Below are 27,522 nucleotides of genomic sequence, written 5' to 3'. Positions count from 1 at the left end.
TCTATGTATTCCTCATAATTGGATCGAGTCCTTTCAAGTTCTATTTGAGTGGATTGTTTTTCCTTATTTAAACACAACTTTGTATGAACAATTTCAAGAGAGATAGAGTACTTAAGCTTTGGGTATTCACTATTGGACATTATGCTTGTAGTGCGCAAGGTACCATCAGCTGATTCAGTTATTACAATCCTACCAACTTGTGAACCATAATTGACTCGCTTGAGATCTGAAATAACTGCATTTTCCAATTGAAATTGAATGCATATGGTAACATTTTGTAAACGACGACAATAATAACCCTATATGATACAACTCATATAATAGTTGTCAACGTAACTTTGCAAGTCAACCAACACTCAAGGTTCCTACACCCGATTCAAAAATAATAATACATATTGGACTTTAATTTTTTTTGTTTAATTTGTAGTCTTGTTAATTAGACAGAATAATTTATGTGCCTTGCTGCCCTGCCATCTATCTCATGTAAATGAGGTAGCTTTGCAATAATGCGCAGGGTTCAATATTGTACATGTAGAGTTATTACTATACATAGAAAAATTAAGTGATATGAAATTCGCATTATGAATGAGGGTTATTTAAACACTGTTTATTAAGACAACAATGTTGTACCTTTATTATTATATAAGCATATGTTGTAGTCCCCTCCTCAAAAGAACTTGTAGCTTAGGAGGAAGGCACCTTATGCTCTTCCAACCATTTCCACGCATTCAGCAAATTAGTTCCATCTTCATTAAAGAAGAGTTCGTGAAAACATGTGAGCTCTCTCTAAAAACCTGTAGAAGCTAGAATAGTTAGTGAATGGCTACAATAGCAAGAAAAAACAAGAATGACATAATACACAGACATTACAACAAAGTTAGCAAGACAACTAGATGCAAGCTTGATGGTCACCCACGTTCGCAACTCATACATGCAAACTGAATTGTCGTTGCACGAGTAGAACGATATCAGTTTCGCGTATGAATCAGTTATCCCATACAGTCCAACAATAGCCTGCAATAAAATAATTATATATATAATAGGATACAAATATGAATTTTTAAACCCAGTAACCTCCTTCATAACCAAAATTAAAATATCAGCCTATACAAATATTGGTGGTTAAACTTACATTTTTTTCATCGTGAGTGTATGTAGCCTTCAGAAATCCCTTCTCAGTGCACACTTGAAGGGTAATCGCCGTCATCATTCATCCACCTTAGCTGAAGGTGTTTCAGATCCGTTGGAAGCCATAACTCTTAGCCACTGTAAACCTGATATCAAACTTAATCAAAAAATAAATCAGAACAAATCACGTGGAGTTTCAATTCAATAATGCACAAATTCATACATATAAATCGGAGAAGATACGGCCGAGGACTTACGATGAACACCGAAACGTATGATAGCAAAGAAGGGGTCGACGATTCTGATTCTGATTGTGTTGAATTGAGGTTAGGGTTTTTATTATTGTTTACCGGTGCCTGCAACTTTTTAGACTCACATTTTTTGTTTTTTTGGTCTTGGGCTAGGCCCAAAGATTCTTACCAGAACTAAAACTCCAGCACACGCGGCCCAATTCCCACTTGATCGCCCTGCCATGATGAAGATGCCGCACAAAGGTGCTTGTTTCCATCGCTGCCGCCACATAACCATCGCAGGTTCTTCTGCCGATTGATCTTTCGGTTTGGTAACAAGACCTGATGCCGATCAGCTAACCCGAACAGGTCTCTCCACTGGCAACACCTCCACAATAAGATCCTGCAGAGATGATGACGGAGTTTTCCTACCGCTTAATATTTCCCTTCTGTGGCCAAAGAACTCGTTCGATTGTCATTCATCCAAAACTTTCCTTCACCTACTGCTCTTGCTTCAACCATGTTGTTAACTCTAACCTCCGCATTCACCATAGGTTGCTGTGCTAACCTGCTCCCATCCGCGCTGCTGCTTGCTGTGATTGGCCCAAATTTTCATGTATTGTTGTAATTGTTCCACCTGTGACGAACAACACCACGACGACATCATAAGAGGGACTATACAAGTGCAGTGTTTGGTCACACCCATAAGCAACGTAGAAGACGTATAAGCCCATAAAGATTAAACGAGCCCACCAACGATGACCAAAAACAAAAAACAAACAGCAACCTAAGCCAGCTCCGTAAATCCAATTGGCGAATTGTACCCCATATTCCCTGTTTCCATTAGCCGGCTCCCCCCTTCAACTACCAAGGCAGACAAGCTTGCAGAGCTTTGCCAAGCCTGTTCCCTGCAACCAACATCTTGCCACTTGTCAACACATCTTTCAATCTGTATGCACAAATTTGTACCATATAACTGGCCTTAAGTTATTTGTTTAGGTTATTATTTTTAAATTTTAAGTTATTTACAGATTACTCTTTTAAATCATAAATTATTATTTACTTAAGTTGTTACTTATTAATTTTAAGTTATTTGCTCATAAATTAAAATTTTCAAAAAATTTAATTTACTTATACGAATGATAAGATTATGAATACTAAAAAACTACAAAAATTCTCCATAATCATACTCAATTGAGATAGTTTGGCTCGCTGAAGACGTGAATTTCTTACCAATTTCTTAAATAATATTAATATTATAATATTCATATTTTAAATTTGTCTTTTAACCCCATTTAATTGTTCTTTGATTTTTGTTTATCAATTCTATGGAGGAAAAATACACGCCTCAGTTAAGAAAGCTCTTGTGTCTCGATCCGTGAATTTGCTTAGAGATGGAATATCTTATCAAATAAGATATTTTGGTATTAGATTCAATGTGGGTAACTTCAAGACTACATATCATGAGTATGTGGTTAATTTAAACTAATGTACTAATGTGCATATACTTTCAGAATCGTCAAGTATCCCACGATATGGATTTAATTTTGTGAGTTTTGACACTCTCAATACTCCTGGGTTCGATTACACCTATTTGGTTGGTAATATTATTATTTTAGAAAAAGTATAATTTATTGATAAATTTATTTATTTTATTGATAAGTTCGGTTGTATTTTTTTCTTAACAAATTTATTGACAACAAAATTTTTTTTAATTTTAGGTCATTCTAGATGTTATCGGATATCTTGCTAGAATTGAGAGTGAGATGACTCTTGAAAAAGATGGCAAGTCTACCAAATACAATATTATTGAATCTTTATAGTAATACAAATGGGGTGCTTATATGCTGACATGGCGCTCATACGTTGAGTTTGGAAATTTTTTTGCTTAGGTGTCGTCACTAGAAATTTTTAGAATTATATTTATAAATTATAAATTATTATTTGCTTAGGTTGTTATTTTTTAATTTTAAATTATTTACTTAGGTTGTTTTAGTTAAGTTGTTATTTTTTAAATTTTTTAGGGTATTTTACTTGGAAAAAGATCCTCTAAAGAGATAATGTTAGTAAAATAATAAAGTGATGCTTTAATTACCTTTAAATTTGCAACATTTATTATTTGTGAGCCCTACTATCTTAATACAAGGGTGATTAATGGTGTACTTTTTTCTCTAAAGTGATAATATAACTTTAGAGGAGTCGGATCCGTTTTACTTAGGTAGTTATTTTCAAATTTTAAGTTAGTTGTTTAGGTTGTTATTTTAAAATTTTAAGTTATTTACAAATTACTCTTTTAAATCATAAATTATTATTTACTTAAGTTGTTACCATTTAATTTTATGTTAGTTGCTCATAAATTAAAATTTTTGAAAAAATTAATTTACGTATACGAGTGATAAGGTTATGAGCACTACAAAGCTACGAAAATTCTCTATTACCATACTCAATTAAGATGGTATGGCTCGATGAAGACGTGAATTTCTTACCAATTTCTTAAATAATATTAAATTTATATTATTCATATTTTAAATTTGTTTGTTTATCCTTATTTAATTGTTCTTTGATTTTTGTTTATCAATTCTAGATAGGAAAAATACATGTCCCAGTTAAGAAGACTCTTGTGTCTCGATTTGTTAATTTGCTAAGAGATAGAATATCTTATCAAATAAGATATTTTGGTGTTGGATTCAATGTGGGTAACTTCAAGACTACACATTATGAGTATGTGGTTAATTTAAACTAATGTACCGATGTGTACATGCTTTCAAAATCATCAAGTATCGTATGATATGAATTTAATTTTGTGAGTTTTGACACTCTCAATGCTCCTGGGTTCGATTACACATATTTGGTTGGTAAGTTTATTATTTTAGAAAAAGTATAATTCATGGATAAAATTATTTATTATAAATTATTATTTGCTTAGGTTGTTACTTTTTAATTTTAAATTATCTGCTTAGGTTATTTTATTTAAGTTGTTATTTTTTAAATTTTCGGTTATTTTTTTTGAAAAAAGATACTCTAAAGTGATAATATTAGTAAAGTAATAAAGTGATGCTTTAATCACCTTTAAATTTACAACATTTATTATTTGTGAGCCCTACCATTTTAACCCAAGAGTGATTAATGGTGTACTTTTTTCTCTAAAGTGACAACATAACTTTAGAGGAGTCGGATCCGTTTTATTTAGGTTGTTATTTTTTAAATTTTAAGTTATTTGTATAGGTTGTTATTTTTAAATTTTAAGTTATTTACTCATAACTCTATTAAATCATAAATTATTATTTACTTAAGTTGTTACTTTTTAATTTTAAGTTATTTGCTCATAAATTAAAATTTTCGAAAAAATTAATTTACATTTATGTGGTTAATTTAAACCAACGTACCGATGTGCATATACTTCCAGAATCGTCAAGTAACCCACAATATGAATTTAATTTTATGAGTTTTGATACTCTTAATACTCTTGGGTTCGATTATACCAACTTGGTTGGTAAGATTACTGAGCAGATGTATATGTCAAATGGGGGTAAGGGACAATACACTGTGTATATACATATATATGCTTAAACGAGTATGGCACAATCTTTGGACAAACCGGTTAATACGTACGATGGGAAGGGAACTAGATAGCTAAAGGCATCTAACTTATTAGCCAATTTTGCTTTGTCCCATCTCCCAACGAATGCCTTTTTACGATGAAAGCAAATAAGCAATACGCCCGTTGCATATGTAGCTCGCATTCCCATGCCTATACGAGATAATCAATTAAAATAATGGTCCGGTTTTATTGATGGAGGCTAAGGCATGGTCAGATTTTGCACTGTAATAGAAGCCTGTTGAGAGGATTGGATAGATTTAAACGTAATCGTCCCAGAATAAGTGATTGCGAAAGAAAATATCTTAGTATCGGGGCACTCAGAACTTTCATTTTTGGATACGGAACAGACCCAAAAACGATCCCGCATACGAAGGTACCATACGGGTGAAAGATTCGTCGCGCGTTTGGCGACTTCAACGAATACCCGTAACTCCACCCACAATAACTTAAGCAAAAACGTATCACACTCCGAAAACAGACCATACAACCGTCGACATTTACAAAAATTCTTGGAATTAAATAAACCCACCTACCCTTCTAAACCGTCGTCAAGTATTCTTTAGAAAAAGTATAAATCATTGATAAATTTATTTATTTTGTTGATAATTTCGGCTGTATTTTTTTAACAAATTTATTAACAACAAACTTTTTTTTTCATTTTAATTCATTCTAGATGTTATTGGATATCTTGCTGGAATTGGGAGTGAGATTACTCTTGAAAAAGATGGCAAGTGTACCAAGTACAATATTATTGAATCTTTACTATAATAAAAATAGAGTGCTCATATGCTGACGGGGCACTCAAACGTTGAGTTTGTAATTTATTTGCTTAGGTATCGTCACTAGAAATTTTTAGAATTATAAATTATAAATTAGTATTTGCTTAAGTTGTTACTTTTGAATTTTAAATTATTTGCTTAGGTTATTTTACTTAAGTAATTTTTTTTAAATTCTAGATTGTTTAACTTGAAAAAAGATCCTCTAAATTGATAATGTTAGTAAAGTAATAAAGTGATGTCTTAATTACCTTAAATTTGAAATATTTATTATTTGTGAGCCCCACTATCTTAAACCAAGGGTGATTAATGGTGTACTTTTTTCTCTAAAGTGGCAATATAACTTTAGAGGAGTTGGATCCGTTTTACTTAGGTGTTATTTTTCAAATTTTAAATTATTTGTTTAGGTTATTATTTTTAAATTTTAAATTATTTGCAGATTACTCTTTTAAATCATAAATTATTCTTTACTTAAGTTGTTACTTTTTAATTTTAAGTTGTTTGCTCATAAGTTAAAATTTTCGAAAAAATTAATTTACGTATACGAGTGATAAGGTTATGAACTCTACAAAGCAACAAAAATTCTCCATGATCATACTCAATTGAGATGATTTGACTGGATGAAGACGTGAATTTCTTTCTAATTTCTTAAATTATATTAAATTTATATTATTCATATTTTAAATTTGTTTGTTTATCCCCATTTAATTGTTCTTTGATTTTTGTTTATTAATTATAGGAAGGAAAAATAAACGCCTCAGTTAAGAAAGCTCTTGTGTCTCGATCCGTGAATTTGTTAAGAGATGGAATATCTTATCAAATAAGATATTTTGGTGTTGGAGTCAATGTGGGTAACTTCAAGATTACATATCATTAGGGATGCACATGCATCGGATAATATCTACATATTCACGGTAATTATCCACGTCCGATCCGAATTTTATGGATATTATCCGATTCGCAGAGCCATCGGATCGGATCGGATACGATCCGCACTATGGTAGGATCGGATTGCGAATTTGGCAGTGATATCCGCATATCTCATATAAATAACATAGTTTAAGAAAGTAAACTCTAATGTGATGGATTTTAGTGTGTTGTTTTATGAATTTTATGATTTTTTATTTTTAATTTTTTATGTTGTACCTTAACTTAGAATAATTAAACTTAGATCTTGTGTTATTATTTTTCTTTTGTTTTTCAAGAGAATTTTTATCGATAATATTTTAGGAGTAAATAGGCTTAAACATGTGAAAAATTAGATTTTCTAAAGCCAAAAATGCCTTAAAACAATTATTTTGAATTATGCGGATATACCCGATATCCGATTCGATCCGCAAGTTTACGAATCGGATCGGATCCAACTTGAAAAAATTCGGATATCGTATCCGATCCGATCTGATGAGTGTAGTGCGGATTGGATAGAATTATAGGCTATATCCGATCTGATCCGATCCGTGTGCAACCCTATATATTAAGAGTATGTGGTTAAATTACACCAAAGTACTAATGTGCATATACTTCCAGAATCGTCAAGTAACCCACAATATGGATTTAATTTTGTGATTTTTGACACTCTCAATACTCCTGGGTTAGATTATACCTACTTAGATGGTAAGATTATTATTTTAGAAAAAGTATAATTCATTGATAAATTTATTTATTTTATTGATAATTTTGGTTGTATTTTTTTCTTAACAAATTTTTTAACAACAAACTTTATTTTTAAATTTTAATCAATTCTAGATGTTATTGAATATCTTGATAGAATTGGGAGTGAGATGACTCTTGAAAAAGATGGCAAGTCTACTAAGTACAATATTATTAAATCTTTATAATAATACGAATGGGAAGCTCATATGCTGATGTGGCGATCATACATTGAATTTAGGAATTTATTTGTTTAGGTGTCGTCACTAGAAATTTTTAGATTTATATTTATAAATTATAAATTATTATTTGCTTAGGTTGTTACTTTAGAATTGTAAATTATTTGCTTAAGTTGTTTTATTAAAGTTGTTATTTTTTAAATTTTATGTTGTTTTACTTGAAAAAAGTTCTTTTAAAGTGACAATGTTAGTAAAGTAATAAAGTGATACTTTAATCACCTTTAAATTTGCAACATTTGTTATTTGTGAGCCGCACTATTTTAATCTAAAGGATATTAGTGGTGTATTTTTTCTCTAAAGTGACAATATAATTTTAGAGAAGTTGGATTCGTTTTACTTAGGTAGCTATTTTTACAATTTTAAATTATTTGTTTAAGTTGTTATTTTTAAATTTTAAGTTACTTGCAAATGACTCTTTTAAATCATAATTATTATTTACTTACGTTGTTACTTTTTAATTTTAATTTATTTGCTCATAAATTAAAATTTTCGAAAAAATTAATTTACGTATACCAGTGATAAAATTATGAACACTACAAAACTACAAAAATTCTCCAAGATCATACTTAATTGAGATGGTTTGTCTCGATGAAGACGTGAATTTCTTAAAAATTTCTTAAATAATATTAAATTTATATTATTCATATTTTAAATTTTTTTTATTTATCCCTATTTAATTGTTCTTTGGTTTTTGTTTATCAATTCTGTGAAAAAAATACACGCATTAGTTAAGAAAGCTCTTGTGTCTCGATCCATGAATTTGCTAAGAGATGGAATATCTTATAAAATAAGATATTTTGGTGTTGGATTCAATTTGGGTAACTTCAAAACTACATATCATAAGTATGTGGTTAATTTAGATTAACGTGCCGATGTGAATATACTTTTAGAATCATCAAGTTTCCCACAATATGGATTTAATTTTGTTAGTTTTGACACTCTCAATACTCCTGGGTTCGATTACACCTATTTGGTTGGTAAGCTTATTGTTTTAGAAAAAGTATAATTCATTGATAAATTTATTTATTTTATTGATAATTTCGGTTGTATTTTTTCTTAATAAATTTATTGACAACAAACTTTTTTTTTAATTTTAAGCCACTCTAGATGTTATTGAATATCTTGTTGGAATTGGGAGTGAGAGAACTCTTGAAGAATATGGCAAGTCTACGAAGTACAATATTATTGAATCTTTATAGTAATACAAATGGGGAGTTCATATGCTAACATGGGGCTCATACATTGAGTTTGTGAATTTATTTGCTTAGGTGTTGTCACTAGAAATTTTTAGAATTATATTTGTAAATTATAAATTATTATTTGCTTAGGTTGTTGCTATTTAATTTTAAGTTATTTACTTAGGTTGTTTTACTTAAGCTGTTATTTTTTTTATTTTAAGTTGTTTTATTTGAAAAAAAATCTTCTAAAATAACAATGCTAGAAAAGTAATAAAGTGATGCTTTAATCACCTTTAAATTTGTAACATATAGTATTTATGGGCCTTACTATTTTAATCCAAAAGTGACTAATGGTGTACTTTTTTCTCTAAAGTCACAATATAACTTTAGAAAGTTATTTTTAAATTTTAGATTATTTTGCTTAGGTAGTTATTTTTAAATTTTAAGTTATTTGTTTAGGTTGTTATTTTTAAATTTTAAGTTATTTACAGATTACTCTTTTAAATAATAAATTATTATTTACTTAAGTTGTTACTCTTTAATTTTAAGTTATTTGCTCATAAATTAAATTTTTCGAACAAATTAATTTACGTATACGAGTGATAAGGTTATGAACACTACAAAGATACGAAATTTTTTCATTTCCATATTCAATTGAGATAGTTTGGCTCGATGAAGAAGTAAATTTTTTACCAATTTTTTTAAATAATATTAAATTTATATTATTCATCTTTTAAATTTGTTTGTTTAGCCCCATTTAATTGTTCTTTGATTTTTGTTTATCATTTCTAGGGAGAAAAAATACACACCTCAGTTGATAAAGCTCTTGTGTCTCGATCCATAAATTTGCTAAGAGACAGAATATCTTATCAAATAAGATATTTTGGTATTGGACTTAATGTGGGTAACTTCAAGATTACATATCATGAGTTTGTAGTTAAATTAAACCAACATACCGATGTGCATATACTTCTAGAATCGTAAAGTATCTCACGATATGAATTTAATTTTGTGAATTTTGACACACTCAATATTCTTAGATTCGATCACACCTATTTGGTTGGTAAGATTATTGTTTTAGAAAAAGTATAATTCATTGATAAATTTATTTATTTTATAGATAATTTCGATTGTATTTTTTTCCTAACAAACTTATAGACAATATTTTTTTCATTTTAATTCATTCAAAATGTTATTAGATATCTTGCTGGAGTTGGGAGTTAGAGAACTCTTGAAAAAGATGGCAAGTCTACCAAGTACAATATTATTGAATCTTTACAGTAATACAAGTGGGGAGCTCATATACTGACGTGGCGCTCATACGTTGAGTTTGGAAATTTATTTGTTTTGGTGTTGTTACTAGACATTTTTAGAATTATATTTAAAAATTATAAATTATTATTTGCTTAAGTTGTTACTTTTTAATTTTAAATTATTTGCTTAGGTTGTTTTGCTTGGAAAAAGATCCTCTAAAGTGATAATGCTAATAAAGTAATAAATTGATACTTTAATCACCTTTAAATTTGCAATATTTTTTATTTCTGAGCCCTACTATCTTAATCCAAGAGTGAGTAATGGTGTACTTTTTTCTCTAAAGTGACAATATAACTTTAGAAGAGTCGGATCCGTTTTACTTAGGTAATTATTTTTTAAATTTTAAGTTATTTGTTTAGGTGGTTATTTTTAAATTTTATGTTATTTACATATTACTCATTTAAATCATAAATTATTATTTACTTAAGTTGTTACCTTTTAATTTTAAGTTAGTTGCTCATAAATTAAAATTTTTGAAAAAATTAATTTACGTATATGAATGATAAGGTTATGAACACTACAAAACTACGAAAATTTTATACTACCATACTCAATTGAGATGGTTTGGCTCAATGAAGACGTGAATTTCTTACCAATTTCTTAAATAATATTAAATTTATATTATTCATATTTTAAATTTGTTTGCTTATCCCCATTTAATTATTCTTTAATTTTTGTTTATCAATTCTAGGGAGAAAAAGTATACGCCTCAGTTAAGAAAACTCTTTTATCTTGTTCCGTGAATTTTCTAAGAGACGGACTATCTTATAACATAAGATATTTTGGTGTTGGACTCAATGTGGGTAACTTCAAGACTGCATATCATGAGTATGTGGTTAATTTAAACCACGCACCGATGTGCATATAGTTCAAGAATCGTCAAGTATCCCACTATAACACCTTACCACACTTAATCTTATGCTTAAATTAAGAGACTGAGGAGGTAAGGTATTACGACATCTAAAAGTAAAAATATATACATATAATATAGTTGAAAAAGATTTATAACTAGGAGCCTTGGAAGAAAGAGTAAAACAAAAGCGTTAAACCGAAAGGCGCAACACTCGCGTAAACGATAAGTATGAGAGAAGAATTCCAAAGATACATATATTAAGGCTTCTGACCCGGGTCGCGAAGTTAAAACCAGACAGAGCATCTAAACATATATACAAATATACATGAGAATCCCCAAAAACATGACTCATAATACTGTTTACAGAACCTATTTCTCCAAATCAACCTCTAGGAGGGACAAGCATAAGATACAAGGTGGAGAATCTATATACATATATGAGTATAAACAAAATATGTCCCTGAGTTCTAAGAGTTCTTCGCTTCATCAGAGTATCCAGAATACAGAGTGGTTCTTCTTAACCTGCATCTGAAAAACAACAATATTGTATGTGATGAGAACCGGAGGTTCTCAATATGGTTAAGGTGCCCACATATATAATAAATAAGGTCCCGAAAAAGCCAAAGGCAATCCTAGAACTTCGACACTCAGATTATAAAACTTAAAGGTGTAAACTGAACCATAAATTTGGTAAAACTCTCTAAGGTACCCAAGTCACAATATATCTCTAACCGTTGCTTTAACTTTCACCTAACATAGAATTCTATATATTTTACCGCTTACTCATAAATCATTGTTAACCAAGCCTTACCACTGATCCAACCAGTCACGGCCTATGGCCCAAATCAAACCAGCCCAGCCTCTGGCCCAAATAAGCTCAACCTAGTCTCCGGCCCGATTCAAAATAAATCATCATTATTATAAGTCCACAACCAAAGTACTCAAAATAGAATGACAATCACAAACACAAGCAAATACAAGGCAAACATATTTAAAGAACAGCTACAGCAAGTATCACAGTGACCAGTTATATAGAATTTATCAGATAGGTAAACCAAAATAAGTATGCACACCCTAACAAAGCAAACAAATGCAACATGATCCATGCCTGTCCTACTGGTCGTGAGCTCACATGTCTGTACTTTGCTAGAACACAATACATTCGGTAGCTAACCTGGATATCATTCTCTTGAAAACCGGTAGGCGGTACACTACCACGAACCCTACCATTGCAAGCAGTACATCACCACGAACCTTGCCAGAAAAAACAACACACACACGTGGGCGATATACCACCACGAACCCCACATACATTCACTTTCAAAAACATGTGGGCAGTAAACCACCACGAACCCCACAAAGCATTTCACTTAAAATCATGTGGGCGGTAAACCACCACGAACCCCACACACATCTCGACACTAGGCAAGCAATAAACCACCACGAACCTTGCCAGGTCAAAGCTCAAAACAATTTCATTATAAATTATTCATTCATATACATATCACAAACCAATGCAACACAATTCACAAGTCATCCTACTATCATTATCATCATTTAATATCCTCATCAATTATCACAAACAACATATTCTCATAGACAACTCAACATTCAACACCTCATAATCTACTTAACCAATTCCATAACATCAATTTAACAATTATCCTTAACACAACCTAATCAACAATTTAATTCAACAACTAACAATCAATTCAACTTATCCTATAGGTCAACTAGCCTAAGTTTTTACGACACATTACATTTTACATACTAGAAATCAAAACCATATCTTGACTAATTTTCCGATAAACCCGGAACACCACCAAAGGCACCAAAAACAGTCCTAAGGATCCAAAATCTCCAAAGCAATGACACCCAAACTCCACCAAGTCTCCAATGTTCACAATTAAGCTCCAATTTACAAATATACACACCTAATTCACATTACCACACACACACACACACATCCAAAACTTAATACCCAACACACAAAATTAAAGAATTAACTAAGGTTCTAGGATTCTCTCCTTACCAACAGAAAATTGGGACAAGACTCAGCAAGTCCACCTAGTTAATTTGATCTTAAACACCGAAATTACACAAAACCTCAATACCAAAGCCCAAGAATTTTGAAAATAAAAATGGGGAAATTGAGGAAGAAAACATGACTTCCTTACTTAACCAATGACTGGCCATTGTAGAGCTCGCCGCTACGGACGCGTGGTTGTTAACAGTGCGATGATCAGAGTTCCGGATCAAAAGTTATAAGGATTTGATTATGGAAGTGAGGGTTTGTGTTTTGCAACTCTCTTCTTCCCTCTCTTGAAGCTTCCAGCGTGAATTGCATTTGAGGGAGAGAGAAGATGGCTGAAGCCATCTTTATTAAGTGTTAAGATTGGGCCTTGGGTCCATTATGGGCCCAGTTCGCTCGGTTCGGCCCGTTCGGCCCAATCTTGGGTCAAATCTTTTAAAGTTGGTGTCAAAATTCTTGTTTTAATTTTCTCTATCACATTAAACTATAAAATTTAATTTTCTAATTTATTTTATTAATAGATAATTATTAGCTAATTATTTACTAATCTTTCAGATTTTACATCCTACCCCCCAACAGAAATTTTCGTCTTCGAAAATTCCAGTTACTAAAGAAAGTAGATGGAAGCGCTCTCTGAATACCCTACCCTTGAAATTGTCAATCTCCGTCAGGTTCATTACTGCCTTCATCACTGTTCCCAATTTCCATGTGCCATCCTTTCAACAGTAGTTCACATAACGACAGCCATCTTATCAACCGGATAACCTCGTTCTCGTCCATGAGACGCCATTTGGATCTTGTCCACATCGAACAATCGATATTAAAGTGATCTGTCTTAATATCTCAAGTCTAGTGCTTTAAATCTCCAAAAGTAATGCTCATGAACATTTATGCTATATATGTCAATCAGACATCCTAAATAGCATGTACACACAGACAGCGTATGCTCAGAAGTATAGTCAGTCTATTTCCCAGGCTCTACGGAAACGAACTCCTCTGATATCATAATGTAACACCCTACCACACTTAATCTTATGCTTAAGTCATAAGACAGAAGTGGTGAGGTATTACGACCTCTAAAAGTAAAATTATATATTTAATATAATTTGAAACAGTTTATAACTAGGAGTCTTTGAAAAAAAGTCAAAACAAAAGTGGTAAAACAAAAAGCACAATACTCACGAAGCCACAACGTAACGAAGTAAGATAAGAGAGTTTCAAGATATAGATAACAAGACTCTTGACCCGGCTCGCGAAGTTAAAACCAGACAGAGCATATAAACATATATACATATATACATGAGAATCCCAAAAAACATGACTCACAATACTATTTACAGAACCTATTTCTCCAAATCAACTTCTAGGAAGGACAAGCATAAGATACAAGGTGGAAAATTTATATACATATATGAATATAAACAAAATATGTCCCTGAGTCCCAAGAGTTCTTCGCTTCATCAGAGTCTCCAGAATACAGAGTGGTGCTTCTCAACCTGCATCTGAAAAATAGCAATATTGTATGGGATGAGAACCGGGGGTTCTCAATATGGTTAAGTTGCCCACATATATAATAAATAAGGTCCCGGAAAAGCTAAAGGCAATCCTAGAACTTTGACACTCAGATTATAAAACTTAAAGGAGTAAACTGAACTATAAATTTGGTAAAACTCTCTAAGGTACCCAAGTCACAATATATCTCTAACCCTTACTTTCACTTTCACCTAACATAGCATTCTATACATTTTACTGCTTACTCATAAATCATTGTTAACCAATCCTTACCATTGATCCAACCAGTCACGGCCTATGGCCCAAATCAAACCAGCCCAGCCTCCGGCCTAAATAAACTCAACCCAACCTCCGGCCTGGTTCAAAATAAATCATCATTATTATCAGTCCACTACCAAAGTACTCAAAATAGAAAGACAATCACAAACACAGGCAAATACAAGGTAGACATATTTAAAGAACAGTTATAGCAAGTATCACAGTTACCAGTTATACAGAATTTATCAGATAGGCAAACCAAAACAAGTATGCACACCCAAACAAAGCAAAAAAATGCAACATGATGCATGTCTGTCCTACTGGCCGTGAGCTCACGTGTCGGTTACTTTGCCAGAACCTGACACACCCGGTAGCTAACACGGATATCATCCTCTTGAAAACCGACAGGTAGTACACCACCACGAACCCCACCTAGCGGGCGATACACCACCACGAACCCCACCATTGCGAGTGGTACACCACCCCGAACCTCGCAAGATCCTCATTTGGAAAACAACACAAATAAGTGGGTGGTACACCACCACAAACCCCACATACATTTACTTTCAAAAACATGTGGGCGGTAAACCACCACGAACCCCACAAAGCATTTCATTTAAAAACTTGTGGCTAGTAAACCACCACGAAATCCCCACACATCTCGACACTAGGCAAGCAGTAAACTACCAAGAACCTTGTCAGGTCAAAGCTCAAAACAATTTTATTATAAATCATTCATTCATATACATATCACAAACCAATGCAACACAATTCACAAGTCATCTTACTATCATTATCACCATTTAATATCCTCATCAATTATCACAAACAACATATTCTCACAGGCAACTCAACATTAAACACCTCATAATCCACTTAACCAATTCCATAACATCAATTTAACAATTATCCTCAACACAACCCAATCAACAATTTAATTCAACAACTAATAATAAATTCAACTTATCCTATGGGTCAACTAGCCTAAGTTTTCACGACACATTATATTTTATATACGAGAAACTAAAATCATACCTTGGCCCACACACACACACATATCCAAAACTTAATATCCAACACACAAAATTAAAGAATTAACTAGGGTTCTAGGATTCTCACCTTATCAATGGGAAATTGGGATAAGACTCAGCAAGTCTACCAAGTTAATTTGATCCTAAACACCGAAATTACACAAAATCTCAATACCAAAGCCTAAGAATTTCGAAACTGGAAATGAGAAAATTGAGGAAGACAACGTGAATCCCTTACCTAACCAATGACTGGGCTTTGTAGCGCTCGCTGCCACAGACATGTGGTCACAAACAATGCGATGATCGGAGCTCCGGATCAAAAATTACAAGAATTTGATTATGAAAGTAAGGGTTTGTGTTTTGAAACTCTCTTCTTCCCTCTCTTGAAACTTCCAGCGTGAGTTGGGCCTTGGGCTCATTATGGTCCCAATTTGCTCGGTTCGGTCCATTCGACCCAATTTTGGGTCAAATCTTTTAACATTGGTGTCAAAATTCTTGTTTTAAATTTCTCTATCACATTAAACTATAAAATTTAATTTTCTAATTTTTTATTAATAAATAATTATTAGCTAATTATTTACTAATCTCTCAGATTTTACACCCACGATATGGATTTAATTTTGTGAGTTTTGACACTGGGTTCGATTACACCTATTTGGTTGGTAAGATTATTACTTTAGAAAAAGTATAATTCATTGATAAATTTATTTATTGTATTGATCATTTTGATTGTATTTTTTTCTTAACAAACTTATTGACAACAATTATTTTAATTCATTCTAGATGTTATTGGATATCTTGTTGGAATTGAGAGTGAGAAGACTCTTGAAAAAGATGGCAAGTCTACGAAGTACAATATTATTGAATTAGAGATCGATGATCGATAATCATATATTTGTTTTTATAAATCTAAAAATTTTGATATTGACTTCATTGTAAATTTATGATCTAAAAATTTTGATATTTACTTCATTATAAATTTATGAATTTGAATTTATTTCAAAATTTTATTCTCATTTTTATAAATTGTTATTTCAACTTATTTTGTTATGAATATTTTTGTAATATTAAACCCTTCTTTTGCTTGAAGAATTTTAATTTGTTAAAAAAAATTTGTTATCGGTGAACGGATCTTTTTCCTATTTTTTATGTAAAATATTTTCATTGACATGTTAATATTAATATATAAATAATAATCATAATATAGAAAAAAATTAATAACATGTTATGATTTCACTTTTGTACAAATATTTATTGTAGATATCACTAATGTATTCATAACTCTACGTTCAGACTTGAAATGAAATGTGTAATAGGGAGCACAACATCATATGCCAATTTCTTTTCTAATGAGGTTAGTAAAATACTAGGGTGTTAATAAATTTTTATTAGCCTTTTGATATAAAATTTAATGTAAAATTAACATACTACTATTACAGTTATATATGTTCTTATTTTTGCAGGTCTTTTTCCTTATGGTTTAAGAAGACTTCAAATTATTTTATTTGTATTTTATTTTGAATAAAGATTTTTTTGTGACTATTTTGAATAAAGATAAAAACAACATATTCAATATGTTTATTATATAATAACGATAATAGTGTTATACTAAACTCAAAAAATTTATAATTTTAAAATATTATTTTTGATTTAACATGTCAAATTAAAATGTAAGCCCGTACATCGCACGAATTTAACACGAGTTATTATTAAAAAAATATAATATACATATAAAAGATTAATTTTATATAAATAACTAATTTAATAACTCTTTTTAGTATATATATAATATGTTCAATTATTATTGTGTATTTTTAAATAATAATATAATATAATATAATATTTTTGGTATTATATAATGTAATAGTTTGATCATATCAAAATATTTTTTCTTTAAAAAAAATAATAGTGAAAACTCATGTAGTTATTTTTGTTTAAAATTACTAGTTAAAAATGGTTAGACAGTAATTTATTTAAACATATCAAATAGCTACTAACTTTATATGAAATATCTATACGTGAATCGCCACCAATAATAATATTTTTTGTTATAAAATATTGAATATTTCTCCACATCCAAGTAATTTTACATCCAAGTTCATCCAAGTGATTTGAGTTACGCGTTTCTTTTTTCCGTGCTTCTTCTTCTTTTAAATTTACGTTGCTTCTTCTTATTCTTCTTCACTGCGAATGCTACGTCTTCTTCTCTTCTTTTCTTTATTATTTTTTAAATTCATTACCGTCGTCACCAACAACACCTCTTCCTCTTCCTCTTCCTCTTCCTTCTCCTCCTCCTATTGAAATTTCGTCTCCTCCATCGTCATCATCATCATAATCGTTATCATTATCGTCATTGTCTTCTTCTAATACGTATCGTCGTTATCGTTATCATCGAAATCAAATTTATATAATGGAAAATTTCTGGTTCATTTGGTATTATACAATGATTTTATTTTGATAATATTTTTAGTTTATTCCATCACCACAAAAAATCAGAATTAATAAAGATGTTAACAAAATATTGGTGTTCTCGGTGATGATGAAATTAATGATGGATGAGGAAGAAGAAAAGGAAGGAGGAGATAAAAAAATTAAATAAAAAAGAAATAAGAGAAGGAGAAAGGGGAGATGAATGTGGTGGTATGGTGGTGGTGACGAAGACAATAATGAACAAAAGATGAAAAAAAGGAGAAAAGAAGAAGAAGAAGGACCAGGAGAAAGAAGAAGAAGAAGACAAAATTTCGCAGCGTAAATTAAATGACTTGATAAACTTGGATGTAAAATTGATTGAATGTGTAGCGGAACTCTAAAATATTTGCTATTCAATATAGTTATTTTTCTTTTGGACATAAACGGATTTTGTTGGGTAGCAAAATTTTGTATTTTTATGTCTGTCATAACCTGGGATGAGCCCAATATTACAGATCCTATATTCAGAATTTTCGAGATAATGCAGCAGAGGTATAGGCCACTGGCCCATGAGACAATCTCTTTACAGAATGTTACTCATATCATTTTGAGCTCTGGCCCAAATCTCTTCGGCTATGTCAGTGAGCTTTCTCTACGCACCAAAAAAATAAAAAGACAAAAATACAATCACACTGAAGTTGCTGTGTGAATATTAAAATAGTTCTAACCATGGTTCTGAAAATCGGAACAGATCGGTTGGTCGAATCGGTTTAATCGGAATCGTGTCATTATTAGTTTGTTTCGATGGAAAAACCTGTCACTAGAAAAATCGTTTGAAAACCACTAAACTTGGACGATTGAACCGAACCAAACCAGTCAGTTTCTGAAAAATCTCAAAATGATGCCTTTTCAACTAACCATAGGAAAGGAGAAAAATGGTGAAAGACAGAAGAGAGGTGTAGATCCAGACAGGGGCCTATAGGGAAAGCGAGGCCAGAAAAACATATCAAGAATCAAAAGGAAGGATGACAAGCACAAAGGTGGATAGCAGCGCGAGTTGAGGGATAGGCGGAGTTGTGAGGACGATGGTGATGACGAACGTCAGTAGAACAAAAGGTGAGCTAACTAGCCAAGAAAAGAGAAGGAGTTGAATGTTTTGCCCACTACAAAGTTGAAGACTTGAAGATGCTAGTGAATGAAGGATGAAGCATTAGGTTTTCTTTTTTTTTTCTTTTCTTTCGAGAGAATGATAGTGATTTGGGAAGTGAGGAATGTAACGTGGAGTATCAAATATGTGGTTGGAATTCAAAAGTGTTCTAGAAGGTGATCCTGGTTTAAGGTAGATGTTACAATACTCCTGTATTGTTTGGAGTTTTAAAACTCCTTTACATTATTAATATTGAAATCTGCATTGGTACAATATTCTAGAAAATATTCTATTAATGAAGCTTCTATTATATATTGATAACTTCATTAAACAATTAATGCCAACAAATTATATTTTTTAAAAATGTTAGTATTTTTATCTTTTAAGATTTATTTTGTTTTAAAATTTCATAAACTCATTAGTCATTTCACTACGATCTAAATCGTACTGGTATATTTTTATTTTTATTTAATCTAATTTTATTCACATAATTTAAAATTTTAAATTATAAAATTATAAAATTTAAATTTAAATAAATATAATTTAATTAATAACTTAATTTAATTTGATAAAAATAAATGTATTCGTATTATTATACGTATATGATTAATTATATTTATTCGGTTTTAAAAAAGTAACTATTTAAAACCATTAATTATAAATTAAAAATTAATATACTCGTATTATTTTTAATATGACTATGTTTACAATACTCCCTAATAGTTTGGTGAATCCACACTCTATAAAGTCTTTAATTATTTAACGAATCAATACTCCTTATATTTTTATTTTTAAATATTTTTAAATTAGTTTTTCGCAGTTAAAATTTTTATTATTTTCTTTATATTTATTTTACCTCTTTTGCTTCAAATTAAAAAATCCTTTATATTTATTTTACCTCGTAGCTCGCTTACTCAAATTTCACTTCTAACCAACTCTATCACCACCATTCACCATCGTAACTGGCGTCTCGTTCAACGTAGCATCTCCTTCATCGTTTCCATCATCGCGTCGCCGCCGTCTCGGAGGCACTTTGCCTCACTTGCCGCCTACTTCTCCCATGTGATGTGAGTGGTGATGCTGTTGTGCTTCTCTGTTGTTCTCCTATTTTAATTGTTTTGGTCTTCTATTTTTGTTCCTATTTTAGTGTTTTAAATTAAAATTTAAAATTTTACTTTCTAACTCGTTTAAGTAATCTAATCCTAAAGTCCTAAGAGCACATAATTTGGCACTTTTCGAAAAGTAATTTTGGAGAGTCACCATCAACCCAAATTCTTTGTTGTTTAGAATACTAAAAGAAAAATACTTTCATTATGCAACCATACTCACAGCTGATAAAGGTTCACAGGCTTCTTGGGGTTGACAAAGTCTGTTAGAAGGAAGAAAAGTTGTGGAAAAAGGTATTACCTGGAGCATAGGTTTGGGTTCTAATGTTCGTATATAGTATGACCCTTGGTTATCTCTCTCATACCCATTTATTCCTAATTGCAGCATCAACACAGATACATGAGTCTACTAGGTCAAGGATTTACTTACAGTGGATCGGCAATGGAAGCAAGAGCAGATAGAAGAAATTTTTTCTCCGGAGATAGCAACTCGTATCCTCTCCACTTCATTGAATACCGATGGTGTTGACAAGCTCCAGTGGATCTGGAACAAAAGAAAGCAATATGATGTCTCTACTGGGTATACAATAGCCTACAATTTCTATCATGTTCCAACAGCACAACTTCCCCCTTTGTTGCAAAATTAGGTAATTTGGAAGTAGATTTGGGGATTAAAGATTCAAACTAAGTTTCAGATATTTCTATGGAGGGCTATTCATGAAAGGTTACCTGTGATGCATGTCATCCACCGTAGATTTACAAACACCTTGCCCCTTTGCCCAAGATGCAAAGTGGAAGATGAAACAATCACACACTGCCTCCATCACTGTGGCGCTGCCGTAGCGACCTGGAACGTCCTCTTTCCTGCTGCGACTGTTGCTCGAAATGGGTCTCCTGATTTGGCGTCGTGGTGGCTGGCGGCTGTGGGTCACCATAAAAAACCAGGGCGACATCGAGACACTTGCTCGAGTTGTGATTGTCTGCTGGAAACTTTGGAAAGCTCGGAATAGAAAAGTGTTTGAAGGAAAGAAGACGACAGTGAAGGAGATAATTGATGTAGTGTCGTGGTACCAATGAGATGAAACTAAGAATTCAGCACATATCTTCTTGTTTCGTTCCCTTTTTCCTTAGTCATATGTTTTTGTTGTGTCATCTACTGTGGAAATTCCCAATTGCTTTCTGTTTGTCCCTCTTCGGACACTTGTTTCTTTTCTAAAGAAATAAAATTTAACTTACCTTTAGAAAAAAAAAGTAATCTAATTCTAAAAGAATATCTTAATATTTAAACTTAATACTAAATAATATATTTCGTTCGATTAACTAAATTCAAATTCACATTCCCGTGTTATTTCTTTTAGTTACTAAAGGAAAAAAAATTCAAATTCATTTTTTAATTTAATAAAACAACTTTAATTATTTAAAGAGTATTTTTATCATTTAAAATTATATGAAAAGTGTATTTTAGTCTTTTAAAATCAAATTTAAATTTTAACATTATAAATTTATTAAATGACATCAGTCCAAATTAGAATTAAATTTTAAATAAAAGAAAAAAAAGAAAAAATTGTCTACAACGAAAAAAATATGAATAAAAAATCTAGTGTTGGATTGGTTGTTTCAGCTTGTAAATCGGTCCTTAATTTTTATAAGGACATTTTTGTTTTTATAAAATTATCTTATTTGATAAAATAAAATTTAAAATTATATTTTGTATTCATTTAAACAAATTTAATTCTAAAATAAATTTTATTGTTTAAATTTCTAGTTTTTTGATTCATAAACAACGTTAATACCAAAAAGATAATTTTGTTTTTTTAATTAATATTTAAATAAATATTTTATATTTTTTAAATTAATTTTTAAAAAAGATAATTTTATCTTTTTAAATTTAAATATAATTTTTTATTTTTATTCTTTTTAAAATTAAATTAAATTTTTAATTCAAATTAAATAACTTTAATTTTAAAAAACTTTTAGTCTTTTAAAATTAAAAACGTCTTATTTATTCGTTTAATATTAATACACGTTTGATTTTTAAATCTTTTATAATAATGTTATAATAATCCTTTTTTAAATGTTATAATTGTTTAATATGAATAATATTAATCCAAAATATAATGGACTTAAAATGGTCCAAATTAAAATAATAATCTTAGTCCAAACAAATTTTAAATAAAAAGGACAAAAAAAACATATAAGCATTAAATGTTAACTTTTGTTTAACTCTTTAAAAAAAATTTTAATACTCCAAAACTTTAAGGAGCATTGAATCGGGCGCCTTGTATATTTACGAGAAATGAAACCTTTGGTTTTTATATTGATATCTTTGAAATTTCTTAGATTTGGTTATTTCAGAAGATGAGTTATTACAGTTGACTCTTATTTAAATTGAGTAAATCCTTAACAATAATGGAAAGACACTTAGAAATTTTTCAACAATGCCATATCCTAACCTGGATAGTGTCCATATCAAAACACGAGATGTTACAAAACAAATTACTCTTGAATGAACTCAACTATGACAGTGTTTTGTTAGCTAATGAGTATGAGCAATATCTCTCACAAATGGCACAAGAAGAAAGGAACGTGTTGTATGAACATGTTATGGATGTTGTTAACTCAGAACATGGTCGAGTCTTTTTCCTTTATGGTTATGGGGAAACAGGAAAAACTTTTGTCTGGAAAACACTCTCACCTGGTCTTTGATCAAGAGGTCAAATCGTCTTAACAATTCCTTCAAGTGGTATCGCAGCTCTTTTGCTGCCAGGAGGAAGAATGACTCATTCTAGGTTTTCTATTCCTCTTACTCCAGATGAATACTCTACATACAACATCAAACAAGGCAGTCCATTAGCTGAATTGATTGTAAGAACAAAATTAAATTAGGCATCAATAATGAATAAATTTTGTTTTGAAGCACTAGATTGATCAATGAGAGACTTGCTTCGTTTCACTAATGAATCATGCTCCACATTACTGTTTGGAGGAAAAACAGTAGTTTTTGGAAGAGATTTTAGACAAATACATTTAGTTAGCACAAAAGGTTCTAGATAGGATATTGCTAATGCAACAATAAACTCATCTTAGGTGTGGTCTAATTGCAAGATATTGAACTTGACACAAAATATGAGACTTAGTTCTATCTACAAATAGAAATGAAACAAACGAGGAATTGAAAAAGTGTGCAAATTGATTCTCGATTTGGGTGATGGAAAGTTAGGACAATCTGATGATGACTCCAGTTTAGTTGTCGTACCACCAGAACTTCTGATTGATGGTACCGATGACCCAATCAAAGCAATTGTTCATGTTATATATGGTGACTACATAAACGACTATGAAAATTGCGATATTCTCCATGGTCGAACTATTCTATCTCCAACTATTAACATTGTTGAGCAAGTGAATGATTACGTGCTATCCTTTAATAAAAATAATATGAAACAATATTTGAGTTCTGATTCACCTTGCTTTTAAGAAAGGAGTTGATGATACATTTGCTAGCATACACACTCCTAAATATTTGGCTACTATCAAATGCCTTGACATGCCAAATCATGAAGTTTGCTTTAAAAAAAGTTGTCTAGTGATTCTTATTCGAAATATTAATCATTCCGCTGGTGGCTTTTATAACAAAACTGGATTGGTTGTCACAAAATTTGGAAACAATATTATTGAAGCTAAAGTATTACCAGGAAGCAATGTTGGGAAAAAGGTCTTTATTTTGAGAATGACATTAATCTTATCAGATGTTAAATTACCATTTAAATTTTAACGAGGATAATTTCTAATAATGCTTTCTTATGCAATGACTATGAATAATCATTAAATTATGCCAACGAGTAATAGCTTAAATGGCATAGTCTCTCTATACTCAATTAAGAGGTTGCGGGTTCAAGTCTCCTATCTTTAAAAAAAAATCATTAAATTATGTAAGTTTGGTTCTCAAATATAGATAAACTTTACGTTGCAATTTTAAAAATTATCAACAAAAATAGATTGAAGATTGTAATTTCTCATAATAATTCAAATAATTATATTGCAACAAATAATGTGATTTACCCCTGAGGTTTCAGAAATATTTGATTCCTTTCAACAATCTCAAGGTACTATGCTCTTAAATAATTTTTTTTTTGTCAATTATCAATTGCTCTTCCATCTGTTCCTTTAATTTGTTTGAAGTGTTGTCCTTTTATAGTTTTCATCATGTTTTATTGATCAAAGATACAAGCATCAATATCATATAAAATGATTTTCATATTCTATCATTTCAGTGATTGCAGCTAATGAGTCAAAACTGTCCAATCAAATTGTTCACCCTTAAAGTTAAGGAAACATAACTGCATTCTTTTTAAGAATGCTTTTCTTTTCTTTTTGTCAACTTTAATTATTCAGAAGACATATAATTTCAACTTTAGCACACTACCCACAAACTTAGTTGGTAATTTACTATTTCCTAACTTGGTCGTCTTTAAATGTGTTATATGTTGCATGTAACTTTGCATAAACATTGCCACGCAAAGACATAACTTCCTTTGTTTACTTCATACCTGAATTAACAATCCTATTGTTTAATACATCCAAGAACCATATTCCTATAAAAATAAAATAAAATAAAATAATACATGGTTAAAAGAACAGAACAGTCGCAAAAAAGAAAAAAATTGTGGTAACTGTATAGAGTGTTTTGCCTGTTTGGTCGCAATCTGATAATTTGCAGCTTCAGCGCTTCTTCTGATCTTCTCCTTCCTTATCTAGGGTTTTTGAAATCAATGGCTTCCTCTCCTCATTTTGATGATGTAAGACACTCCTTCTTTTCGAATTTTATTTTTTCTTTCCCCTTTCTATCTATGAGTCTCGGCCCCAATTCAATTTTCTCAAACGCAGCAAGACTTCGATTTTGAAGGCGGATTTTCCGGAACGCGTTCTGGTGAGAAGAGGCCCTCTCCCGATTATGACGACGAATATTACGATAATGACCCTTTCGCACCCAAGAAGGTAATCAAATATAATCCACTATAGTTTAGTTTATTCTATGTGATTCTGCGTTACATGTTCTCTAATTAGAATGTTCTATGTGGAAAATGGAATACGTTCGTCAATTGTACATGACTCGTTGAAGGTTGGATATTTGTTTTCTAAAATTGTACTCTGTTCTGTTTGTTATTGGTTCAGGCAAAATCAAAGGCTGAAGAAGCTGCTTCTGGTGTAACCACTGGAATGATATTGTCTCTTCGTGAGAGGTATAACGAAATCTTAGTTGTACTGTGTTCAGGTTGCTGTGAGGATATAATTTGAGCCTAAACTTCTTTCCGTGACTCTTTTTTTTCTGGCAGTCTTCAAAACTGTAAGGATACCCTTGCCACATGCCAAGTACGTCTTACTTTTATGAATTCAATTACTCAAAGTTGATATTCTCTTCTTGATCGAAGTGGACTGTAGTTTATAATAATGTTGGATTCATTAATGCTTCGGGAAAATGTAGCATAGATATGGGTACATAGTATGGTCATTTTTGCACGAGGTAGGGTATGTATGTGTGTGTATATTATATAAAATGTAAAACAGTAAACAATAAAGTAATTGAAGCATATTATATGCAATTTTTATGATGTTGTAACTTCAAGTTTTTATCAAAGTATTAGGAAAGAAAGCAACATCTTAAGAGGAATAAGACTTGAAGAAATGAAGTAGTGTTTTATTTAATTTAAAAGTAAACCAAATAGCGTACTTGTCAAATTTTATGATTTGTAAGTACTAACTTAGATTTAGGCCTTTGGGTACATATGCTTGTTGTAATGTTTGACCAACAATTATCAATTATTTGTGTGTACCTAGCAGAAATTGGCACTGGGTACATAGTCGTATGAGTAGGTCAGGCATACTAAACATTAGGCATTTAGGATTACCTAGGTTTCATTGCTTCATGCTTCATGGTGAAAAGGTTCACGTTTATTATTTTGATCATTTGATAGTTGTGGGATATGGTGTCTAATGTTATATTTTATAAAGTTATAATTAAAATCAAACTCTCAAAAATTTTTAATATTAAAATATTAAAAATAATTAATATTTATCTTAATCAATTTGAGTTTGTTAAGTGATCATCTCACTCGTCCGCTTAAACAACTCTTAGGAGTTAGAATCTCGCCTTATGTATATAGCAATCCATTGGCTAGCGATAAACTCTTAATAAAAGGAGTATCAATACGTGGTTAGACTTGGCAGGAGTTTTCGAATATGTAAGTACCCGACCTGTCCATACCCGAATGAAAAGGGTAATAACTTGACCCGAGTCGGGACAGATTTTGCTCAAGACAGGTATGGTCGGGTTTAAGGTGTACCCGCCCCGATTATATACATATAAACACTTTTTAGGAATTAGGATTTGCCTCACATCACACATGATTCATATCTTCAGTCTATACTCTATAGCCATGCAAGATAAACTCAATCATCCTCACCTAAAATCTTCTTCTTCTCGACTTCTTCACAAAAAAACCGCATAACTCCTGTCATGTTGTTGTTGAGTCCATCGCCGCTTACCTATTCACAACTCCCATCTTCCTTCATAGTCAGAGACGGATCCACGTTTAATATAGAGGAGGCATTTGCCCCACAAATTTTTTTTAAAAAAATTAATACTTATATACATATATACCACTTATTATATTATATTTGTCTCAAAATAAAATATAAATAGTTCTTTTGTATTTTATGTTAAAAAATATTTTGTTAAACTTAACACATAATAATAATTATATTGTTAAATTTGATTTAGTATGAAAAATAAATAAATACACTCAAAAATTAGTGATAATTAATTATATTATATTAGTTAATTAATTAATAATTAAATTAAAACTTAGTTTTCTAATTAAATACAACTTAAATTATTAGTGATTTTTTAAAAATTGTTTAAGATAAAAAAATATATTATCTATGTATTAATATACTGTAATTATTTTGGTTAAAAATTTTATTTATACTATAAAAATTATAATAAGTAGATTTGACAAATAAGTAAAATAATTGTTTAAAAATATATATAAAAAAAT

At 30.8% G+C, this 27,522-nt stretch overlaps 1 protein-coding gene and 1 long non-coding RNA gene across 3 annotated transcripts; one reads left to right on the top strand and one right to left on the bottom strand.

Moving 5' to 3' along the window:
• Positions 1–479: 479 nt before the first annotated feature.
• LOC127745821 (uncharacterized) lies at positions 480–1,921 on the bottom strand. 2 transcript variants are annotated; one of them, XR_008007427.1, is made up of 4 exons: positions 1,386–1,921; positions 1,133–1,274; positions 866–1,014; positions 480–794 (listed from the first exon to the last, which is right to left on the bottom strand). It is a non-coding gene; the product is annotated as an uncharacterized LOC127745821 (long non-coding RNA). The 2 variants fall into 2 exon arrangements; XR_008007426.1 differs by having other exon boundaries at positions 917–1,014.
• A 23,114-nt stretch (positions 1,922–25,035) lies between these two features.
• LOC107479923 (FKBP12-interacting protein of 37 kDa-like) lies at positions 25,036–26,423 on the top strand. The gene is made up of 4 exons (XM_016100027.3): positions 25,036–25,263; positions 25,352–25,462; positions 25,640–25,707; positions 25,801–26,423. Exons 1-4 carry the CDS (start codon positions 25,237–25,239, stop codon positions 25,874–25,876), a joined length of 282 nt encoding a protein of 93 aa, XP_015955513.1. The 5' UTR covers positions 25,036–25,236; the 3' UTR covers positions 25,877–26,423.
• Positions 26,424–27,522: the final 1,099 nt, after the last annotated feature.

This window comes from Arachis duranensis, chromosome 3 (assembly GCF_000817695.3).
Source record: "Arachis duranensis cultivar V14167 chromosome 3, aradu.V14167.gnm2.J7QH, whole genome shotgun sequence".
NCBI classification, from domain to species: domain Eukaryota; kingdom Viridiplantae; phylum Streptophyta; class Magnoliopsida; order Fabales; family Fabaceae; genus Arachis; species Arachis duranensis.
This window is presented reverse-complemented; position numbering and strand designations above follow the sequence as displayed.